At 34.6% G+C, this 22273-nt stretch overlaps 1 protein-coding gene and 3 non-coding genes across 4 annotated transcripts; 1 reads left to right on the top strand and 3 right to left on the bottom strand.

Moving 5' to 3' along the window:
- Nucleotides 1-5510: 5510 nt before the first annotated feature.
- On the bottom strand, nt 5511-5582 carry trnad-guc (transfer RNA aspartic acid (anticodon GUC)). Its single transcript has one exon. It is a non-coding gene; the product is annotated as a tRNA-Asp (tRNA).
- A 5849-nt stretch (nt 5583-11431) lies between these two features.
- On the bottom strand, nt 11432-19059 carry LOC113063725 (arachidonate 8S-lipoxygenase-like). The gene is made up of 15 exons (XM_026234053.1): nt 18925-19059; nt 17766-17937; nt 16210-16423; nt 16019-16100; nt 15836-15925; nt 15609-15721; nt 15320-15492; nt 15079-15222; nt 14763-14966; nt 13642-13728; nt 13359-13528; nt 13156-13277; nt 12227-12327; nt 11932-12102; nt 11432-11825 (listed from the first exon to the last, which is right to left on the bottom strand). The coding sequence occupies exons 2-15, from the start codon at nt 17901-17903 to the stop codon at nt 11646-11648; spliced, it is 1989 nt and encodes a 662-aa protein (XP_026089838.1). The 5' UTR covers nt 17904-17937; nt 18925-19059; the 3' UTR covers nt 11432-11645.
- A 2556-nt stretch (nt 19060-21615) lies between these two features.
- trnae-cuc (transfer RNA glutamic acid (anticodon CUC)) lies at nt 21616-21687 on the bottom strand. Its single transcript has one exon. It is a non-coding gene; the product is annotated as a tRNA-Glu (tRNA).
- Nucleotides 21688-22170: 483 nt separating this feature from the next.
- Nucleotides 22171-22242, top strand: trnaw-cca (transfer RNA tryptophan (anticodon CCA)). Its single transcript has one exon. It is a non-coding gene; the product is annotated as a tRNA-Trp (tRNA).
- Nucleotides 22243-22273: the final 31 nt, after the last annotated feature.

Genomic DNA, 22273 nt, shown 5'->3' with positions numbered 1-22273 from the left:
TGTTATTTATCAGTTTAGATCTTTTTTAATGCTTCAATAACTAGCAGAAGACAATAACCTGTTTTAAATTCCATTTGTGCAGATGGGGTACTTTGTAATGCTGTGTTCACACCAAACGCGAATAGAGCGTCTGGCGCGAATGATTTCAATGTTAAGTCAACGCAAAGGCGCGTTTACGTGCATCTGGAGGTCTCGCGGCGCGAATGGGGCGTTATGCTGTGTTCACACCAAACGCGAATAGAGCATCTGGCGCGAATTATTTCAATGTTAAGTCAATGCAAAGGCACGTTTACGCGCGTCTGGAGGTCTCGCGGCGCGAATGAGGCGGTAAGCGCGGCGCGGAAGACGCGAATTCGCCTCATACGCGCGAATGGTGCTTTTCGTGCATTTCGCGTTTTACGCGAATTCGCGTCTGCCGCCCGAGTTCAAAAATTTGAACTTTGGCGTCAATTCGCGCCGCGTTAACCAATCAGGAGCCTGCTAGAAGTCACTCATTCAACAGTATGTTCCTGCAGCCTCGGGTTGTGCAGGAATACCCTTCTCCACTCATTCAACAAGGAGGAACGACTGATGTTTTCAGTGAGCAGTCAACCGGAGCTATATGACAAAAGTTCATATTTCTATAGAGACAGGAATAAAAAGGATCTATATATATATAAAAAACATATTAATAGATAAATTGAATAAAGGCCAAAGAAAAGAAACGGTTCATTTTACCCCAAATGAATTATATTTTATCTTGAACCACTAAAGAGACATCAGAGTCAGCGGCAAATGTCAGAAGATCTAGCCGAGGTAAGGCTGCTCTCGGCGGATACATGATGACGGAGCTCCCACTGATCATGTGGAGCTCACGTCTCGGAGATCGGCGAAACACATTTTTTAAATAGACGCTGTCATTATAAATAAACCGCATATTTGAGTTTAAAACAACTACATTCTTGCCTGAAATACTTTTAAAACTACATTTCATGACCCAATAACAGTAATATTTTGAAAATTATCCGAATAAAAATGGCGGTTGAAAATGCTGCGTGAACTCAGCTGGCCGAAGCCCCCCCCATGACGCGAATTTGCGTCTGTTGTGAAGTTAATTTCATGACACAATAACAGTAATATTTTGGAAATTATCAGAATAAAAATGGCGGTTGAAAATGCTGCGTGAACTCAGCTGGCAGAAGCCCCCCCATGATGCGAATTCGCGTCTGTTATGAAGTTAATTTCTCGCGCGAATGAAACGAATGATCTCAAAAAGGTCAAGCGGCAAACTAGACGTGGTAGACGCGAATTTGACGATCTATTCGCATTTGGTGTGAACACAGCATAAGACTGCATTACAATGTGCCCCGCCATTATTTAACTATGCTATTCTATGACATTAGTGATGCAATTTACACTATTAACTTTAATGAGAAATGACGAGAAACAGGTGAAACCAGACTGACAGTCGATGTTTACAGAAATTATTATTTCAAGACATGTAAAGCATTTTGGCTTGTTTCTGTTGGCTGTCCCACACCTGGTTGCAATGTGTTCATTGTCAGAAACTACAAAATCTGATTTTTTTCATTCTTAATAAACCCCAAAATTTTATTTGAAAAAAAATTTTTTTATTTCATTAACAAAGTATTTTTAAATGTAAGGTGCATTTGTTTGGTTCTTTTCTGCATCTCAATCCCTTGTTATTTTTATTAGTAGAGTTAACTGTAAACTGTGCAAACATTACATTTTGCTGAAAATAAATGTCTTGCTTCGCTTTCTTTGGTCTACACTGGAAGTGTTCTGTTAGCTGCTAAACTATACCGTGTTTTTCGGACTATAAATCGCACCTAAGTATAAGTCGCACCAGTCCAAAAATACGTCATGACGAGGAAACAAACACATATAAGTCACACTGGACTATAAGTCGCATTTATTTATCTACTGCCTACAGCCGCGAGAGGATAATGTTTTCTCTTGGTTAATTTCTCTCGGTCCATGTCAAATTAATTTTGATAAATAAGTCACAGGACCAGCCAAACTATGAAAAAAAGTGTGACTTATAGTCCGGAAAATACGATAATTACTAAAACTATAACTGAAACTAAATAAAATAAAAACTAAATAGAAATGTGTTTGCAAAATAAAAACTAAACTAAAACTAACAAAACCATTCATGAAACTAACTAAAACTAAACTTAAATTTAAAGCAAAATTGAAAACGATATTAAAATAAAAACTAATTTAAAAAAGCAAAACTATAATAACCTTGCCTCAGATATATATCGGTGCACCTCTAAAATAAAGGAAAGTGTATACACTGTAATTATGGAACAAGGAGACATATTTGTACCAGACAAGTGTGAAATTACTTTGGACAAAAAATTTAATTCTGAATCTCTTGTGGATTTAAACAAACTGAGAAAGTCAAAGTGTTAATTTGTGCCCCCGGTCTCCCATTACTCAAACACACAGGTTACAGTATGTAACATTTGGGCGCAAAATGAAAATGAAAATTAAATTACATAATTTTCACTTGCCATTTCACACACTAGTTTTAATATGTACAATGAATACTAATTTTAACTCTTTATAAGTTGCAAAATTAAAATGAAAATGTATTACACAAATGATGTAATTTAATTTTCATTTTCCACCATACGTTGCACAAATGTATTTGAAAATGTAAATGTAAATACAGAAATGCATTGCCATTTTACGTATTGCATTGTCATTTTGCATATTGCATTCCAAATTGAATATTGCTACCCATATGCTTCCAATGTAAATACCAAAACACAAACACTAATACAGATTACATCTAGCGATTATGTTCTTACAAATCCTGAATGATTTGGGACAGGGCCTGTATATTCATATTTTATTAAGTATAAAAGTTAACATGAAATTGAAATTGTTCTTTCAAAATCAAAATGTCATAACTTTGCACAGTTCCGAAACAACTTTTCGCTCAATGCAAATGTTTCATGTTGACTTTACAGTAGAATTGTGAAGTTGAAATGTGAATTTAATTGGGGGAAAAGCATGATTTTAAATTTCAAAATTTTAAACCATGTTCTTTTTTATGTAAAGTTATTTTATATGTAATTTGTAGCATACATATTAATAAAATAAATATATTTAAAAATTGAGTTAGCATAGAATGTATTTTTTGCTCATTTATTTGCTTTTGTTTTTGTTCATTTATAAAATTATTGCTGTTGTCTGAAAACTACTTCAAGTACAAATCAGATGTGTTTCCCGTAAATGAACTTTGTCACGTCTTAAATGAGTAAACTAATTCAGATGCATCCAACTAATCTGGTCTATGCACATGTAAACAACTGTCAAATGTATAGATGTTTTATTTGTATCATAAATGTTTCTCCAATGCAATTGCAGTCCCCCCCCCCCAATAATTGTTCCTTTAAGCAATCTATGAGCATTTTTACTCAGATCAACTGTACTCAGATTTATTGAAATGTAGATAGTTTAAGTTTAAATGACAAAGTTATTGTGTGCAATGACAATTTATTCAAATAAACTGTTGGACTTGATGGACTGATAAGATTGTAAAATGATGCATAACTGAACAGAATCTGCTTTTTGGATAGTATGTTACTTGAAAGACATCTAATGCCCTTCTCTTACAGCAGAATGAGAACAATCACTTCTCTATTATACCTTACTGGAACACATAAAGATTTATCTTAATCCAGCTTAATACATGGTTCACAAGTTTAGGCTATCCCTAGGAAATCAAGTGGGACATTGTGTGCGCTAAAAAGGTGAGAATGAATATGTAGTTCCCTGTTAACTTGCTGGTGAAAACCCTGTAACCTGAGACCTGGGTCCTGTTCTTCGTACGTCGCTTATTACATCCGAGATCAAATGACACATCCAAGATGATTTCATCGTGCTAATCATGATCCGGCTAATTGGGTTCTTCGAACACACCTGTTGTGTATGATTAGTATCGTTGGATTGAGTTATCTGAAATAATTGCACGTTAATGTGTTGGTTTAAAAGGGGATATGTATCGATACTCGAAACAATGATCAGCAGTGCAGCGATTGGCTGATGGCAAGACGGCAATGTAATGACGCCATATAATTTAAAATAACACCCGACGAAAAACTTGACAAATTTCTGGACTTTTTTAAGGAAACAGCCAAGCAAACAAAACTACATAAATGTTATAATAGATACATCAAACAGATAATGGATACATGTTTTTATTTTATTATAATTTTTTTCATGATTCCCAATTATTTAGATTCGCAATTTATAATAGTTGTGCAGTCTTTACATTTTTATTTCAATGTAGAAATTATCTATTCATTTCATTTTATATTTGGACAGATTTGTTACGTGACAGCATTAATGAAAGTTTCTTAAGGGTCAATATCATGTTATCTGCATCTCCTGTGATCCATCAAGCCACTCTTATAATAGCAGTCATCACTCAAAATAATGCACGACTCTATTATCTGTATAGCATGTGTGTAAGACTCTAATACAATTATGAAGTAATAATTTTATGACAAATAAATATTTCAGTGAGTAAAACTGGCTTTTTCTATAGTAGGCTGTTATGGACTACACAGCATTTTTATATTATTTATAAATAATTTTTTAATGATTATTATTTTAAATTATTGTCCCTGGATCCTGGATCAGTACGATACTCTTGTAATAAAGTAGCGGTGGTAGCAGACATATTTTGAGTATCAGTTCTGGTTGAAAAGAAGCGATCTAATCCTGTTTACATGAAATAAGCCTGCTCCCGAGCAGGTTTAAGCTTACGGACCTGTTGCTATGACAGCAGCTCCGGGATGAGCTTCGAAGAACCAAATGATCCAAGATCACGCCAAATCATCAACATTCAAATCCAGCTAACTGAGTTAGCGACGTACGAAGAACAGGCCCCTGGCTAACAAATCTCATCAGTGATAAATTTAGAAGCACTGTTACTGAAATGCTCTCAAAATGACAAGCTTTCCGTTTGATTGGTTCACAAAAGTGTTTTTCCTGAGTACAAATAACTGTGTGCCGCTGTAACTTTGTCTATGTTATTGTTTCAATTTATATGCTCTATTCAGTACTGTAAAGCAATGTCTTTAAAAGTCTAGAATGTAATGTGATAAATTCTGGCGAAGGCAAACTTGTTTCTCAAAACAAGAAGTAATTTATGAAAAGGGATTGGAATCAAGAACACTCGATGCCATAGTCAATTATTGTACTGCTTTAACCTTTAAATTGCATTAAAATTGGTAAATGACTTTAAAGTATCATTAGGATTCAGCATGTACATATTCTTAAGTAACATTTTATGAAACTTACCATAATAACCCTGCCTGTCATAATAGCTCTTCACTGCACAGCATTGCAACAAACTAATAAAACAGCTACTGCTTACACTGTAATTGTGTCACTTTTTTCCTGGGGTTTCAACATGGTGTAATATGGAAAAAATTAACACGTGCATTCAAAATTGCTGGTTATTTTATAGACAGAAAAAAAAATCTGATCTCCCCGTCGGGGAATTGAACCCCGGTCTCCCGCGTGACAGGCGGGGATACTGACCACTATACTAACGAGGAGCTCCACAATGACTACTAGTAATAACACAGTAATAACATGGTAATAACACAGTACAAACAATAAATATAGATTTATTCTAACTTCTGTCATTTGTTATGGTTTAATATTTATCCAAGCTATCTTATTTAATCTTCCTGACCTAGAATGCCCTTGTTACACCATTGTGACACATATTGTTTTCTAGTGCTTCATAATCACTTTGTTTTGTTCTGAATATGCTTACATATAAAGTTTTTGTGTTGTATGACTTATTAGGCCCAAACCCAATTCTACTCCTTACCCCTTTGTTTTCCGCATTCACGTGAAGGGATAGGGGTGTCTCAATTCTCTTTTGGCTGGAGGGGTAGGGGGAAGGGCCAGATAGCCCTTCAAATGAAAATCTTTCAGGACCTCACGTTAAACAAAGCAGTAAGATAAAGTTCCCTGCATACAGCAATATGGTTGCCCGTGCAAGTAGAGAGATCCATAAATATAAGTATTTTTTGGCATATATATATAATAAAGTATTTTATTAACAAAACATTTTTTGTTTCATGTTGCATTCAATCTTGTGTTCATATGTACGGTTATGTTCTCTGAAAAAAACGTTAGCAAAAAATCACTATGACAAAAGTTTGCTAATGTTATTGACTTGAATAGGTTCCACAACATATTTTACTAATACCCACTGATTTGACATCGTAAATACTAGTCCGGTGGCAGGTAACTTATCTTATGGACATCTGATAAATGCATTGTTTTTACATCCATGAATACGTGGAAGTTTGTGTTAAACATCGGCACATTTTTTTTGAAAAATGAGCTAGTGAATACGTATGATAACCTGTAACAGTGTAGTAGTGGTGTCCTATTTTATAGGGGAATATTTTCAGCCCTACCCTATAACAAGGGGCTAGGGAAGGGGTAGGCGAAGGGGTATAAAACAGAATTGGAATTGGGCCTTAATATTGTATAATGTATACATGTTTACATAGATCTGAGTCAATTTTCTTACGAATGCACATGTATTTGGCCATATTATTATATTTTTTTTTTCTAAAATAAGTGTATTGAAAGCCTATGCTGTAACAATATCATTACTGTATTATTACTAGACATGTGCCAGTATTCGATAATGCCATATATCACGGTAATTAATATGCAATATTGTTATTGTAAGCACTTCTAAATACTGTGAATAATTATTATATTCATCAACATTACAAATTATTCAGAATTTGGGATGCATTTTAAGAATACTATTCCCATCAACTGGTCAAAATGCACAACACAGCTGTATACTGCTAAAAAGACGTGTGCCACTCTAATGTAATCAAGCACATATGAAAAGCACATGGGGGAACACTGTGCTGAATGTAAGCACATTCACCCTCTGAAAGCAGAGGGCACTAAACTGCAGGATAAAGCAGCCTTTACTCTGGAAACCCCATAAATAAAGCAGCTTCAGTACTTCCTAAAATGTATTCAAATCTTTATTATTCAGTCACACTTTACATTACGGTTTTATTAGTTAACATTAGTTTTTCATTCTTTTGAACAAGTTGCGATTGCTTTTGTACATTCATGCTATTGATTATGCACATTTATCTGTGGTTTCCTACATTATAAGTCGCTAATGTCATGTTGTTAAAAATTTATTATACAGTTTTCTGTGCAATATTCTTACCACTCCAAACATCTAGTCTTTAGTTCATCATATAAGTCATTAAATGCAAAATGGTTAATCTAGTTATCATAAACTGCCAAGCACACTTTATTTTATTTTTTACACATTATTATTTGACTTTTTGTCAATTTGGCATGAATTGTGCAAGTGAATCTTTACTAAATGAAGAGAATGTAGATGATAAATCAATGATAAACCATTTCTCTGAAATAGCTCAAAGGTTCATCTCATGAATCTTCAGTTGGAAAGCTTATACTGTATAGACAGAGGACAACACAAGAGTTACAAATTATTTCTATATCACAATAGCATTGTAAAAGGTTTTATTATAATTTTTTTTTTTTTGGGGGGGTGTGGGAGGTCAGACCACTAGTAAATGTGTCACTGTGAATTCTATTCAGTCTCTTTCAATCAATATCCCACATACAGTAATGTGTAAATGTGTACTTTTGAAATGGATATATGGCATACATAAGCATATGGCTTACTGTTCAATACAGTAGTTTACATCAGAACATCCCTCCAGTGTACACTGTTATATTGACAACATGACTAAGTGATTTGACTGTCTTAGCCGTAAACTATGACACAAGGACTTGTCATTCTGATGGCACTGACATGTTCATTGTCCCATATATTTATTTTCGAGAGATGAACTAAGGATTTTGAGCAGGAGACTGGGTTTTGCATGTATCCATGGTGTTTTGCTATTTGTACGAGTTGTTTTGAGAAATGCACTTACTGTTTTGCAAATCTCAAGGATGATTCGAGAAATGTACCAAAGCAACAGGAAAAACTGTAACACGTTGTTAAAATAGAGAATTGCAGCTGTGTTATTTAATGAGCTGACATGAACTAAGAGTTGTATTTTTCTTAACAAAGATTAATAACTTCTGTAGCAAATGTAGCTATTGCTCATTGTGAATGTTAATGCATTAACTAAGGTTAACTAATGAGGTCTTATTTAAAGTGATACGGATTGGTCTTTATGGTTCTTTTTCACTTTAATCAGTGTAAAACTTTTAACTTTATATATTTTTTTTCGGTATTGCTTTATTGTATTTAAATGTTGGCCTTCAGTTTTTTTTTTGTTATAAAAAAAGTTATTTAACCTGTAATACTGTATTATGACCATTGTCAATACCGTGATAATACCGTATACCTTGATAAAAGCATGAGCTATTAATCAGCCTGATTAGGGCTGTTGTTTTTCCTTGTTAATGATGACTGCATGGACGGCTCAAAGGAATAAGTGCAGACCTCACTGCTTGAGCACCACCAAGGGAAATAGTCGAGCAGCACACAAGGAAAAACATACAAAATTGTCTTTTAATTAAATTAATTAAAAAAAAAACAAAACAAAACAAAAAAAAAAAATATATATATATATATATATATATATATATATATATATATATATATATATATATATATATATATATATATATACATACAGCAAGTTATTTGGCTTAAAAGCAAGAGTGTTTTATACTGGATGCTGAAGGTGTTTTAGTTACGCATTAGTCAGTGGTTTAGTAAATCTGGATCAGTCTGGTCAAGGTAACTCGTTTAGTGGTCTTTTGGTGTCCCCCTGTGTTCCTGTTTGGTATCGCAGATTGACTTGTGCATTTTTTGTGTTATTAAAAGTGCGGTAAACTACTAAATGTAGGAATGTTTTCACATTTTCAGTGAATTTTCTGTAAAGCTGCTTCGCAACTGTGTATCATGAAAAATGCTTTAAAAATAAATGTGAGTTGAATTGCAAACAATTACTAATTAATTTATTGTGGCACTACATAGATTCATTGTGAATTATGACAATTTAAAAAGTATTTTTTAGTACTTTAGCTTGTATTTATTAAGGAGTAGTAACATTTGAACAGTCTTACAGTTACAAGCGTTCCTTTGATGGCAGCCATTCATGTTGAAGTGCCCCTCAGTGAAAACGAGTTTGACACCTAGGATTTTAAAGTAAGGTCTGTTAAGTTAAAAGGATGTAATGCAGACTGTGTAGAATGAAAAGTCAGCAATCACAGAAAGAATACTTTTAAACTCGTCTTGAGAGGAAAAAGGACTACCTTACTTGAAACTCACGAATAACCTGTTCGCCATTTGTCAGAAAATGGCTAAGGTTAACCCTAACGTTAAAAAGACATGAAATATATATATATATATATATCGTTGATTCAAACAAGATTATCTCTAAATCTGTCTTTAATACATGTAAAAATATTTTTAAGCGAACTTGCTTGATTGATGAGACCTTAATACAAATATTAATTATTCGTAGTATACATAACACTTCATGACACTTTAGCTAGGTTAGATTAAACTATACAATTAAATACGTTTTTACATAAACTTACCTTCAAATGTTTTTAGATGTACGAACAGGTGTCAAAAGTTGGATGACAGTTGGAAATGGAACGCAGGAAAGAAAAGTGCAACACCAAACGGACTTGTACTGAACGTTTCCACACAGGTCTCCCGAACACTACCGCCCCCTGTGCCCTGGAAGACACTGCAACGGGACCTCAAGTACAACTTATTATATTATTATATGAGTGTTTCTTTAATTTATCCAGTTTTATCCATCATTTTTTATCAAAATAAACTGTAAAATAAAACTTCCTTTTTTGTACGGTCTTTAAGAAAATTTAAGAATAACTTCATTAATCTTTTATTTTGTTACTTTTCAAATGCAATTCATGCAAAGATTTTTTTTCTACACTTGTCCCATCCCCAGACCTTCAGTCACAAAAGTATTAAGTTAGTTTCAGTGAAGATCTCGCTTGAAATTACCTATGAAACGTGATGGTTGAAGACAACAAAGAAAAATCAAGGTAAATCGCACTTGTGAACAGACTATTTTTATTGTGCATTATTTCCAATAACATTGTAATTTTGTCAAATCATGGAAAAAAAGGTATTTATATAATATTTATTAATAAACTTTAAATTAGATATTTTTTTTCTAAAACATTTTTTTTAAATCTCTGGGCCCGTATTCATAAAGATTCTAAGAATCCTCTCAGAAAACTCTTAATTTAGCTTAAAAACTTTTACGTAGGAGCGATTCGGGACCGATCTGAGAGCAACTCTGAGTAAGGAAAAGACAAAAACTTTTATCTTAGTGAGGAGGCGGGGTTGACCCTGTTGCTATGTATGACACAATCTTTTGAAGACTGTGATTGGTTGGTTGTCCAAGAAGTTAAAAAAAAGAGTGGTTTTAAGTATAGTGTGTATTCTAATTCTCACTTTGAATTTACATGCGTAATTTTTCCTATTTGACCGTTCTCTCTCTCTCACACACACACACACAAGCACACATTATATGTGTGTATCTAAATCCTTTTTTTTTTATTTGCCATGCTTTTAATTTCCTATAAGGTATTTGATTGGCTTAGAATGATAAGAATGGTTCCACTCTTTCCAATTACAGTGATTGCTGTTCTATTTAAGTGGCGGTTTGAATGTTGGTTTTAATGTATCAAACATGGAATCAAAACCAAGAAGGGCGAGCAAGACAAACTGGACAGAGGAACAGTGTTTACTATTAGCCCAGTTAGTGGATGAACACAAGGCCATTCTTAAAGGAAATTTCGGGCCGGGTGTCACAGCAAGGGACAAGAAGCAGACATGGGAGCGTATAGCACAAACTATTAACGGTTCATTCCCCCTTCTTGTGTGCACCTATAAGCCTGCTATATTCATAAATGCAGTTTTTTGAGCCTGCAAGGTGGGAATGTCCAGTGGAAACGAAATGAACTGCGACACAATAAGATGTTCTGAAAGTGCTGTAATTGTTTGTGTGATCACTCTGCTTACAGAAGGTTGTGACAGACCCAAATCATCACTATTGCATTGTTACATTTTCCCAGTTGCCAAATATCATAATGTAGGGATTACTTTAATTTCTGGCGCTATGAAATTTCTGCGCTGTGTCGGAGATGTTAGCACGTCTCTAATAAGATCATTCACAAACATGATCCCTGCACGATCTAATCTATAGTGTCTTATTAACTCACAGTCATCCATTGTCTGCAACACATTTCTTTTGCCTCTTCGTCTTTCTGCCATTTTCTCCTCTGCTAAAGAAACTCTTAAGCCTCTTAAAAGTCCTCGTCTGTGCTCCTAACAAGTTTGACCTTAAGACCTCTTTTAAGGGATTAAGATGCTTTCTGAATTACTTTTTTCTTTACTAGGATTTTTTCTTTAATTTTAAGAGTAAAAAGATTCTTTATGAATACAGGCCCTGGACTTTATGCTATTGTCAGGTTTTTAAGGAGCTCTCTTTTAGGTTAATTAGTAAAAAAAAAAAAAAAACGAAATAAAAAACATTTAAAACCTTCTTTTGGCATAAAGTTACAACTCATGATCCAATTTGACAGTGAACTCAAATAGTCACACTATTCTCAATGTGGTCTGGAGACAGGTAAGGATAGGGCAACTCCAGCTGGCTGTTCCTGTCTGCGATATCTTTTGCTATCATTTTCAGCTCTCTCTGGACCTCCTCCACAAGCTTGACGGTTGCACCACTGCTGAAGTACCACTCATTATAATGGCACAAGGGCACCTAAACAGGAAGTAATGGCTAGATGAACATCACGTCTGAATCCTACAGTGAATATTCAGTGTAAATATTCACACAGAAATGCCTTAGAAATTGTGTTAACACTCACAAAGTCAATGGCGGGCTGTGACAATAGAGACAGGACACTAAGGACGTGGCAAGAGGAGTTCACTTCCGGAAGGAAGGAGAAAATGTCCTCCTCAGACACCGAGCCTTTAGTCTGAGAAGGTGGACGTGACATGGCTGCTGGACTGTTCGGTATCCAAATGTTATAATCCAGCTAAATGTGGAGATTGGTTTAAGAAGGGGTGAGATGAGATGAGTTCAGTGAATTTGAATTAGTTAGTTGGACATAATATGCTGTTCCTAAGCACCTCTGTCAGTTTATTAATAACTGAACATACCTGAGAGAAGTTCACAGCTGCATGAAGTGCTGAGCAGGAAAAGATCACCATGGTAACAAACTTGCACATTTCGGCTGCAGTCTGAAATGACTGTGGAACTCCTGGAGAACATGAAACGAAGGCAAAGCAAAGATCAATTTATGCATTTTACATCTCTGTGAAGAATAAACGAAGTAGATGAGACAGAAATTGTATCGGTCAATGACAGGAAGGTCCCCAGTAATCAGTCTTTGAAAAAGATTCTTAGAAAGCATTATCTTCAAATTCATATGTTCGTTTCACGTGGTTCTGAAATGTACCTTAAATTAAATGTAATGACTCCAAAAAATGTAATGTGGTGTAACCATTAAGTAAAACAAATACATGTGAGTGAAATATTTCCCATACACCTATTATCATTTTTTTTAAGTTCTTAAAATATATTTTTAAATGTACATTTGTTTTTCAAAATGATCAATTCACAAAAAGTATTATGTTTTTGGGTCACACTACCAGATATTGCCATAAAAAGGCATAATTTGACATGAACCAAGAGAAATGAACCAAGAGAAAACATTACCGTCTCCAGCCGCGAGAGGACGCTCTATGCTGCTCAGTGCTCCTGTAGTCTACCACTGAAATCATAGAGCGCCCTCTCGCGGCTGTAGACGGTAATGTTTTCTCTTGGTTCTTGTTTCTAAATAAATGCGACTTATAGTCCAGTGCGACTTATATATGTTTTTTTACTCGTCATGGCTTATTTTTTGGACTGATGCGACTTATACTGAGGTGCGACTTATAGTCCGAAAAATGGTAATTCGAAATTTCATTGTCATTGTAGTGCATTTTTTATGCATTTTTTTAATAAATTAATAAATATGAAAAAATGGGCATTATGTTATTGACCCTTGTGCCTAAGAACAAAATCTGTGACAGTTCTCTTCTTGAACCTATGTGACTGAGGCCGAGGAATCCCTCCGTGAAGATCTCTCTAATCCAGTTTTGTAGTTCACAGTCTTGCTGGACGTCCTTATCGTCAAAGTAATACAAACGAATCCAGCCTGCAACGAACCTGCATGGCAAACGCAAATCATGTGCTTACTTCAATCCTAAAGACTCTGATTCATATAATGCTGAAGGCTGTAGATAGTACCTGTGTAGAGCATCCCAGACCCTCAGTGCGTCTTTTGCATAATAACAGATAGGTAGTGCATCCAGTCCACGCACTCTTATGTCATCTGGCACACACATTGAGCTGTAGCGGAGACGTTGCGTTCCTCGAGCAAGCAGCAGTGGTATCGTCTCCAGACCACAGGCTACTGACTACAAAAAAAAAAACAGAGAACCATAGTAAATTAAACTAAATCATGAGGAAAAACTAGATTCGCTCTTTCACTTCCACCACAGGGTAAACAGAATATATTAAACACACCAACCTTGTCAAAAACACCTTTTGTGGCCAGAAGAGTGACTCTAGCCTGAATGTTGATCTGAAGAGTGCTCCGGATATGAGGCATCAGGAGCTGAAAAACAATTTAAAGTTTAAGTTAAATAATTCAACCATCCACCCTCATGTCAAACGACTATCTATCTATCTATCTATCTATCTATCTATCTATCTATCTATCTATCTATCTATCTATCTATCTATCTATCTATCTATCTATCTATCTATCTATCTATCGACAATGCCTTTTTATCAAAAGTTTTTATGGCTTTCCTAAATAGAGATTCAATACTTTTAGAAGTACTTGTGCTAGTTAATGACCAATTTGTAAAACAATACTCAATATGAACAACTTAGCAGCTTTGGTGTCAAAAAACGGTCTAACTTGTTTAAAGTTGAATTTAACTTTATTTGCCAAACTTTTTTACATGACATTTAAATGTTAAGGTGGAGTCATATGTGACTCTAGATACTTGAAATCATTAACAATATCAAGCTCCTGTACTATAAAGAACACAGAATGTGACACCTTCATATTTTGTTTGGTAAATTCCATACAGACTGTTTTTTTTGTTGTTGTTTTTAGTTTTTTAGGTAAAGGCGTGACATACAGAATCATCTGCATACATCTGAACATCAACATTTTTACATGCTTCTGGCAAATCACTTATAATGTAAAAAGGATTGGACCAAGTATGGAGCCTTGGGAGACCCCTACTGGACATTCACAGAATGGGGACTTTGAATCATTATTATGAACACATTGGTTTCTAATGGACAGGTATGATTTTATCCAGTTGAGAGCTTGTTCAGAGAAATTGAAATATGTTAATTTAGATAAAAGAACTTCACAATTAACAATATCTAAAGCCCAATTTAGGTCTAGAAAGACAGCACCAACATACGAACTCTTATCTAGGTAGCCTTTAACCTTTTCCAAAAACAAACAGTTAGCTGTTTCTGTTGAGTGATGGGCCCTGAACCCAAATTGCATAGGGTGAAATAAATTATTGCTTTTACTGAGATGTTGAATCAGTAATTTAGCCACCCATTTTTCAACAATTTTTGAAACAACAGACAAAATACTGATTGGCTAATAATTGTTTCTACCTGGTGAAGAGGATGAATCTCGGGCAGCTGTCTGAGTGTGGCGGTACAGCACACCTCTCCTATAAGATGAGTGCGCAAAAAATGGGAAAGTAGCTGATGGACCTGGAAATCTGAATTTCGGACCCACATCTTTGCTAACAACCAATCCGGTGCAGAATCAGAGGGCAAGAAAACAGGATTCTGTGGACCAGGAGCCTGTTGAAGCTGAAATAATATTTTAGCATTCATTTGGTCATTAAAATGAATCCAAAAGATCTTAATACATCTAATCAAAGATTGGTGACTATTACAATAAAAGGCGGTTAAATATTTTTACTTGTATGGCAATGGGCTTTAGTTCTCCTTGTCGGTTGTAATGCAGCAGGCATAAAGGAGCAGCCAAGTAGGTTTTTTTGTCATTGACAGTATTAGCAGGCAGCTGATCCAGCACTTCATAATCCAGAAGATACACATGTCCTCTCTGTGCAATATACAATACACAGTTAAACAGAATAACAATTATGCTCTGATAAAAATGTCAAAATGGCCTCAATCCACATTTGAACACTTGTATGCACCTCCATCTCCTTCTCCAAAGATGAGTCCCGTGGTAGAAAAGGTCTGACCATCTCTGAAGTGACAGACAGTTTAGAAGGCAGGTTATGGATCCGTCTGATATACAGGGGATTGCAACCATTGAGGCACTGATATCCGAAGAATGCATCCTCTTGCCAATGAGCCTGAACATATTCTATGAGAGAATCGCAAGCAAAAAAATCATCTATATATATATATATATATTATATTATACACACACACACACATGAGTTTTGTATATTGTAAATTGTTAATATTTGTTTAGCATACTGGCAATTGTGTTCTCCCTTCCATTGAAAAGGAAGAATGTCTCAAGTTCCTGTAGGCTCCAAGATGTTCTTCTTTCCATGAAACCCTTTATGTAGTGCACATTGTAAACTGGGCTAAAAGACAAGCAGAGGGACAACATTTCATTGTCGAATTCAGTTCACATGATATAAGAATAAATTAACATCAATCTAGTTTGTAATGAAGCTTTAAGAAAGCTAAACCACTACCGCTGACGCATGTAACTAAAGTTTGGTCCTAGAGATGTAACACTGGACGTGTCTACACAGTGAGGACCGCCTTCAACAAATTTGCCCCATCTGCAGATAAAAAACAACATCTTTATTAACTATTGATTTAAAAAAGAGTTGGGAGGAAAAAAAACAATAAACTAATGAGTCAAAATGTTTTACTTGATAAACTGTTGTTTTTGTTGGAGATCCCTCTCCCTGTGATTGGTTAGGATTGCTAATGTTTCCTTATTTTTCAGACACACTAGAGAGGGGAAACATGAATAGGTGTTGATATGAGATACAGGAAATAAAGAGGATATTATCACCAAATTAATACGTTTGAAGGAATGGTGAAAACAGAATCATCTCACCTTTCGCATTCCGAAGCTCGACGTTACCATCCGCTGTCCGGATCCATTTATGACAAGGAAAAACCTCCACCTCAGGATCCTCAGAACTCCGTCTCACCTGCACATCCCCACAGTGCCAATCCAGGTCCGGAAAGCCAGGCTGAGCCTCAAGACGGAGTTTCAACAAAACCACTATGCCAACTTCCTCTTTAGACTTGATGACAACTGTGTAGGCCTGTCCCAAAAACAAAAACACCACATTTGCATGTGTACCTGCTAGACAGGGTCACAGTCTAAAAGAATGCTGTCATAGTGTATGACTTTGTTTTTATATCTCAGTTATTTAACAGTCATTTGATATATATCATATTCTATTCAGGTTTAGAATGGGTTTAAGTGCCTCAGGTGATACTGTAGTGGCCTGTAGCTGTTAGAGGGTGTACGCTGTTCTGATTATTGACATTTATATTTATGCATTAGATGCTTTTATCCAAACCAATTTACAAAAGAGGAACAAAATCAATTCATCAAAGAGCCAAAAATATTTGTAATATACTGTACGATACCAGGTTTATTAGACGACTAGATTAGAAAGCAAGCTAAAGAAAAACAAATGCGAAGAAATAAAAAGCAGTTGGTTTCTCTACGCTCTCTATGTGTGTGTGTGTGTGTGTGTGTGTGTGTGTGTGTTTGTAAGTGCATTAGTTTAAGGGTGTGAGGTAGTCATGTGCTTGTTGAACATTGTGACACACTGTCTATGTAAAATATGCTACTGTTCAAAAGTTTAAGGTCAGTAATATATTTTGATAAAATACTTTTTAAAAGGATGCGTTAAATTGATCAAAAGTGACAGTAAAGACATCTGCAATGTTACAAAAGATTTCTGCTTCAAATAAATACTGCTCTTTTGAACTTTCTATTCACCAAATAAAAATGTAAACACAAAATGTATCATGTTTCCACAAAAACAATATGCAGCTCTACTGTTTTGAATATAGGTCATAATTGATGAGCAGCAAATCAGCATATTAGAATGATTTCTGGATGGATCATGTGACACTAAAGACTGAAGTAATGATGCTGGAAATTCAGCTCTGCCATCCCAGAAATAAATTACATTATAAAACATATGTAAATAATAATAATAATAATAATAATAAATGTGATTTTAAAATGAATTCATATTTTACATTATTAATTTTTTTATAAGAAGAATACAGAAATTAAATCGTAGTTTCTTACAAAACTACTGAACAGTGATGTAAATAATCAAAATAATCAAAATTATTTTATGTTTACTTTCGCATTTGATATGAATGATTAATTAGCTTTTGACACAAATAGGCACAATGTTTTTTTTTTCTTATGTGGTAAATAAGATTATACCAAAATAAGAATATACCTTCATGAAGTAAAAGACAAATATAGTCCCTTATAAAAAGCTAATTTTTAAAACTGTATGGGCTTTTTTTTTTTTTTTTTGTAAACTATTAGAACTCTAAAAAAAAAATTAATTACTTAATTTCATCTGTGTTCAGAATAATATTATGTCTTCTCAAATTAGGTGTTTGTCTTACTGAGCCTGGCAAGAGACAGTGTTCCACTCTGACTGGAGGGCTCTCACTCAGAGTACCAATCAAAGAGATCCAAACCCTGCCATACGTTCCTGAGAGCGGAGATGCTGAGGTTCGAATGGTCACATGAAAGCCGTCCATTTCTCAGCCTATAGAGGGGATTAAAAGGAGTGGCCTGTGAATGAAAATCATATTGTGAGCTGGAAACAGCCAGATCTTAATACACACTCACAAGACTGCTGAAATGAATGAATGGCTACCATAAAATCTCAAGGGCTTAAGATGACTTCTGCAGGCCATTTCAACAAAATATATTTTTTTTGGAAAGGGGCATAGCAAAATAATGTGCAAATGAAGAAGCAAACATAAACAAATTGGAAAGTAGAGGCGGGGGCATGAATAAAAAAAAAACAATAGGAAAATTATTTTTGGTGGAAGTACAAGGAATATTCAAATATTATCAACTGATATTATTTTGAATCCAGTACCTACTAAAGAAAGGTTCATTTCCATCTAGCAGTTGGTTTGCTATAAAAGATTTGATAATTAATAGCCCACTTCATTACATTTCCAAAGGAGTTCTGTAATCGTTCAAGCAGGTTCAAATGTTAAAAACCCTCCCAATATGTATCATAATATGTAATATTTATACTGTAGTATATATGCCGCATTACACACACACACACACACATATATATCGTTTCTTTATATAACAATTGGTTTGTTATTTTTGTCCTTTATTTCTTAATACCTAGCCTAATTAATTGTGACCTTTAGAACATGGTAACACTCTTATGGTCATTATTTGCAAATGTTTGCATACAGAAGTGACAAAAAACGACATTCAAAATTTGAATTGTAAATCATTTTCCAAAACACACAGCTGCTTTCCATATAAAAACTAAAGTAACATCAGAACGTTATAATTCACACATTTTTATATGTGTTTACATTTTAAATAGGCCTATTATTTGGAATCGCCGAATTAATGCTGTTACTAGTAGCTACACGTAAACACCAGAAAACAAGATCTCATTGGATCATTAAAGTTACGTTAAGTGCTTATTCTAATCGGTTTATTATTTTACAAACTATCTGGTAGCGATAACATGACACGATAAGTCCAAAAAAAAAAAAAAAAAGTACAAGTGCATTAACCTACCTTCTCAGTATTTTCGCTGAAGATGCGAGTAGCGAGTGCACAGTTTTGGTACTCAGTTTATCGCAGCCAATTTCGTGCATGAGTGAGCTAGTCACACTCTTTCCCGGATGTGTCTGGTGTCTATGGTTAGTGGTGCTTTAGGTGTATTTTGAAGTGGCTTGTGATAGGATATTCGCTGTAGTTATCTATGGCGTTTCATTTAAATTATGCAACCTACGTAATATATATTTTGAACAAATGTGGTCAAAAAAAAGAAGGATATAAGATAGAAACCGGTGTGTGTGTGTTTTGTGTGTGTGTGTGTGTTTGTGTGTGTGTATATATATATATATATATATATATATATATATATATATATATGAGTGTTCCTGCATTCTGCATTTTGGATTTGTTACCTTACACACCTTGACAAAAAATATAATTAATGATTCATGTGATTTAATATTTATATTAAAAAACATGTACCAAAAGCCTAAATATTGAAATGAGACTACTTCTCAATCTGTAATGAAAAATAATTTGGCTTGGTACAAAAATGTAATGTTATGGTGAGATGCTGTTAGTTAAGGAAGTTCTAAAGCCTGGCTCACTCTACAGGATTGTTAAAATCCTAACCGATTATGAATTCTAGCTGCAGCACACACATTAAAGCTGCCATGCATTATAATCGAGGGGCAGCCTCGATTAATATCAAACATGTTTGATATTTAGGATTTAAATCGGGATGATGATTGCTATATGATTACGTCAGTACTTTCACAGCCAATGCGCAAAACACCTGATGTATGGCTCCATTGGATAGTGGATACACTAACTGTTTCTTGACATTTTGTAGAAACAAGACAGTCTGTATAATGTGTAAGAAGCGCTGGAGTTAAAAAAAAAATGAATGCACTGGGTGAGTGCAGAAAGTTTCTAGCAGCTAGCTAACATATGCAAACAAATATCAGTGACGAACTGCTGCGTGTGATCACGTGACGCGCGCCTTCTGGTATGATTATCTTAATGATAACTTGTAGTGTGTGTTGTGCCGCGATTTTCAAATGTTGTAGTGTGTGCATGTTTAAGATTTGAAGGAAGATAAAATAGAGCAGATTTCATAATCGGATAGGATTTCGCTATAGCGAAAGTCATTTCTTCCGTTAACGATTTAATTTTCTTTTTTTAAGTTTTTTTTTGTTTTGTTATAATGTCATGACAGTTTTACTGTTGCTATAGTAACGAACTCAACTTTGACAGGCATCTGATGGACAACCATGCAAGCCTTATGTAGCCAATATTTCAGCAAATTTTGCTTCTCCTAGGTATTGACGTTTACAATATTGTACATAAATAAAGGCTGATCGATCACTGTTGATTTTCCCAGAGACAGTGCACCAAACGTTTTGTTTTTGTAATTAACATGTTTAAATGGCAACACCACGAACACTTCAGAAGGATGCAGAACTATTCGAAGATCTTTTAGAGCTGCTTGGATTAAATTCACTTTTAATTTTCCCTTTATTTGATATAAAATTATATAAAATGTATCATTTTTAGTTGTCATTATATGCTGTGGCAGATATCATGTGCGTTACAAGCTTCTGTTTGAAAAGAGTGTTCATGTGTAGGCTACGTGTAGTGTATATGTGTGTGTAGAAAAAAACGATTACAACATTATAGAACAAAACTGAATTAAATTAGCCTATGCACTTTACATATACATCACATTTCTCATCAATATGATCAACAATAAAGATTAATAATAAGGAAAAGAAGCACATCACAAATAGCCTATTGGTAAGTCCCGTCCTACTGTAGATAAACAGAACATTTCCGCTTATTAACTATCTAATCATGTGCCTAAAAGAAGCACAAATAAAGATATAGGTGCAAACAGAATACAGGGACGTCAACCTTGGTTTTAATAAGCAGTTATTTTATGACACAGAACGCGTTGGTGAAACTCATGCATTTAGCATGAACTTAATAAACAAAATAATCATATTGATTCAAGGATTAAACATTTATGAATTAATTGACGTTAAATGTAAATAATGAACAAGACTGCACAAATTATTGCGATCACAAGGAAGGTCCGCGTACAGTAAAGTGAACAGTGTACACACCCCATCCGTCATATTCAGGTCTATAGTGCCACCTGCTGGCACAGTTTTGTAACTTCTTAGAGACAATTAAGTCGTTATAACCATAGACAGTAAAATAAATATTATAACAAGGAAACAAATTATAATGCATGGCCGCTTAGAACTTCCGTAGCTAGTCTTATGGGCTTGTGTGTTATATTACGATGTTCGTGCCAAATCAACTTTAAGAGATAATATTTCTTAAACATGAAAAGGAGTTTTAGTTCTTTATTTCAACATGCAATACCTGCTGTTTTCTGTTTCTTTTACTGCTGTTCTCTAGAGTTGTCTGTTTTTGATGTCATGGCACAAGATGTCATTACCGCAGCTCTGCTTTTTTAAATTTATTTCATAATTTTATTAACAATTTAGTTGAGATGATTTACACATTGAAACATGTCATAAAAAGCTACATTATAAAGAGTAACGCAGTACTAAAATAATAAAACATTTAACCATTAAAACAATTTTTTTAAAAAAATTACTCGTATATATGTATGTGTGTGTGTGTGTGTGTGTGTGTGTAATCCTGTAAAATGGGAGAACAAAAATAATAAAAAATCCATTCCCTGACCGGGAATCGAACCCGGGCCGCGGCGGTGAGAGCGCCGAATCCTAACCACTAGACCACCAGGGAAGTGTTTAACATTCTGAACGCTAGAGATACTAGACTCTATCAAATTAAACAGGTTGGATTAAGACGCATTTTTACCGTTTTTTTAAAATAAAGTTTTCACTAAATCATAGAACATACAAGTTGTTCCTTTAAATTAAATATTTAATGAACATTTCAAGGAATAGCATTAGTGTACACGGAAGCCTTAAAAAAACGTTAAATATATATATTTTTCGACATTAATGAAAAAAAATATTTGTGAACCCTAGATAACGTTACATTTAAAAAACAAAACAAATGGATGGACTATGTGGAGTGCAGTAATGCACGTTTTGTCCTCGTAACATTAATCCTTTTATGGTGAACTATCAGAAAGGACATTGACGAGCTCAGTATCACCTCTTTTTCGTGGTGACATTAGATAAATATGTATCAGTATCATCGTATACACCAAAATGTGCTGATAAATGACACTAATAAATCACTCCAGTTTCGTTTGTATAAGACCTCGTGGCGCAACGGTAGCGCGTCTGACTCCAGATCAGAAGGTTGCGTGTTCAAATCACGTCGGGGTCAATTTGCTTTTTTTCTCTTTGCCACGCAATGA

Source organism: Carassius auratus, chromosome 46 (genome assembly GCF_003368295.1).
Source record: "Carassius auratus strain Wakin chromosome 46, ASM336829v1, whole genome shotgun sequence".
NCBI classification, from domain to species: domain Eukaryota; kingdom Metazoa; phylum Chordata; class Actinopteri; order Cypriniformes; family Cyprinidae; genus Carassius; species Carassius auratus.
The sequence above is the reverse complement of the archived record's forward strand: the minus strand, read 5'-3'. Positions and strand labels throughout refer to the sequence as shown.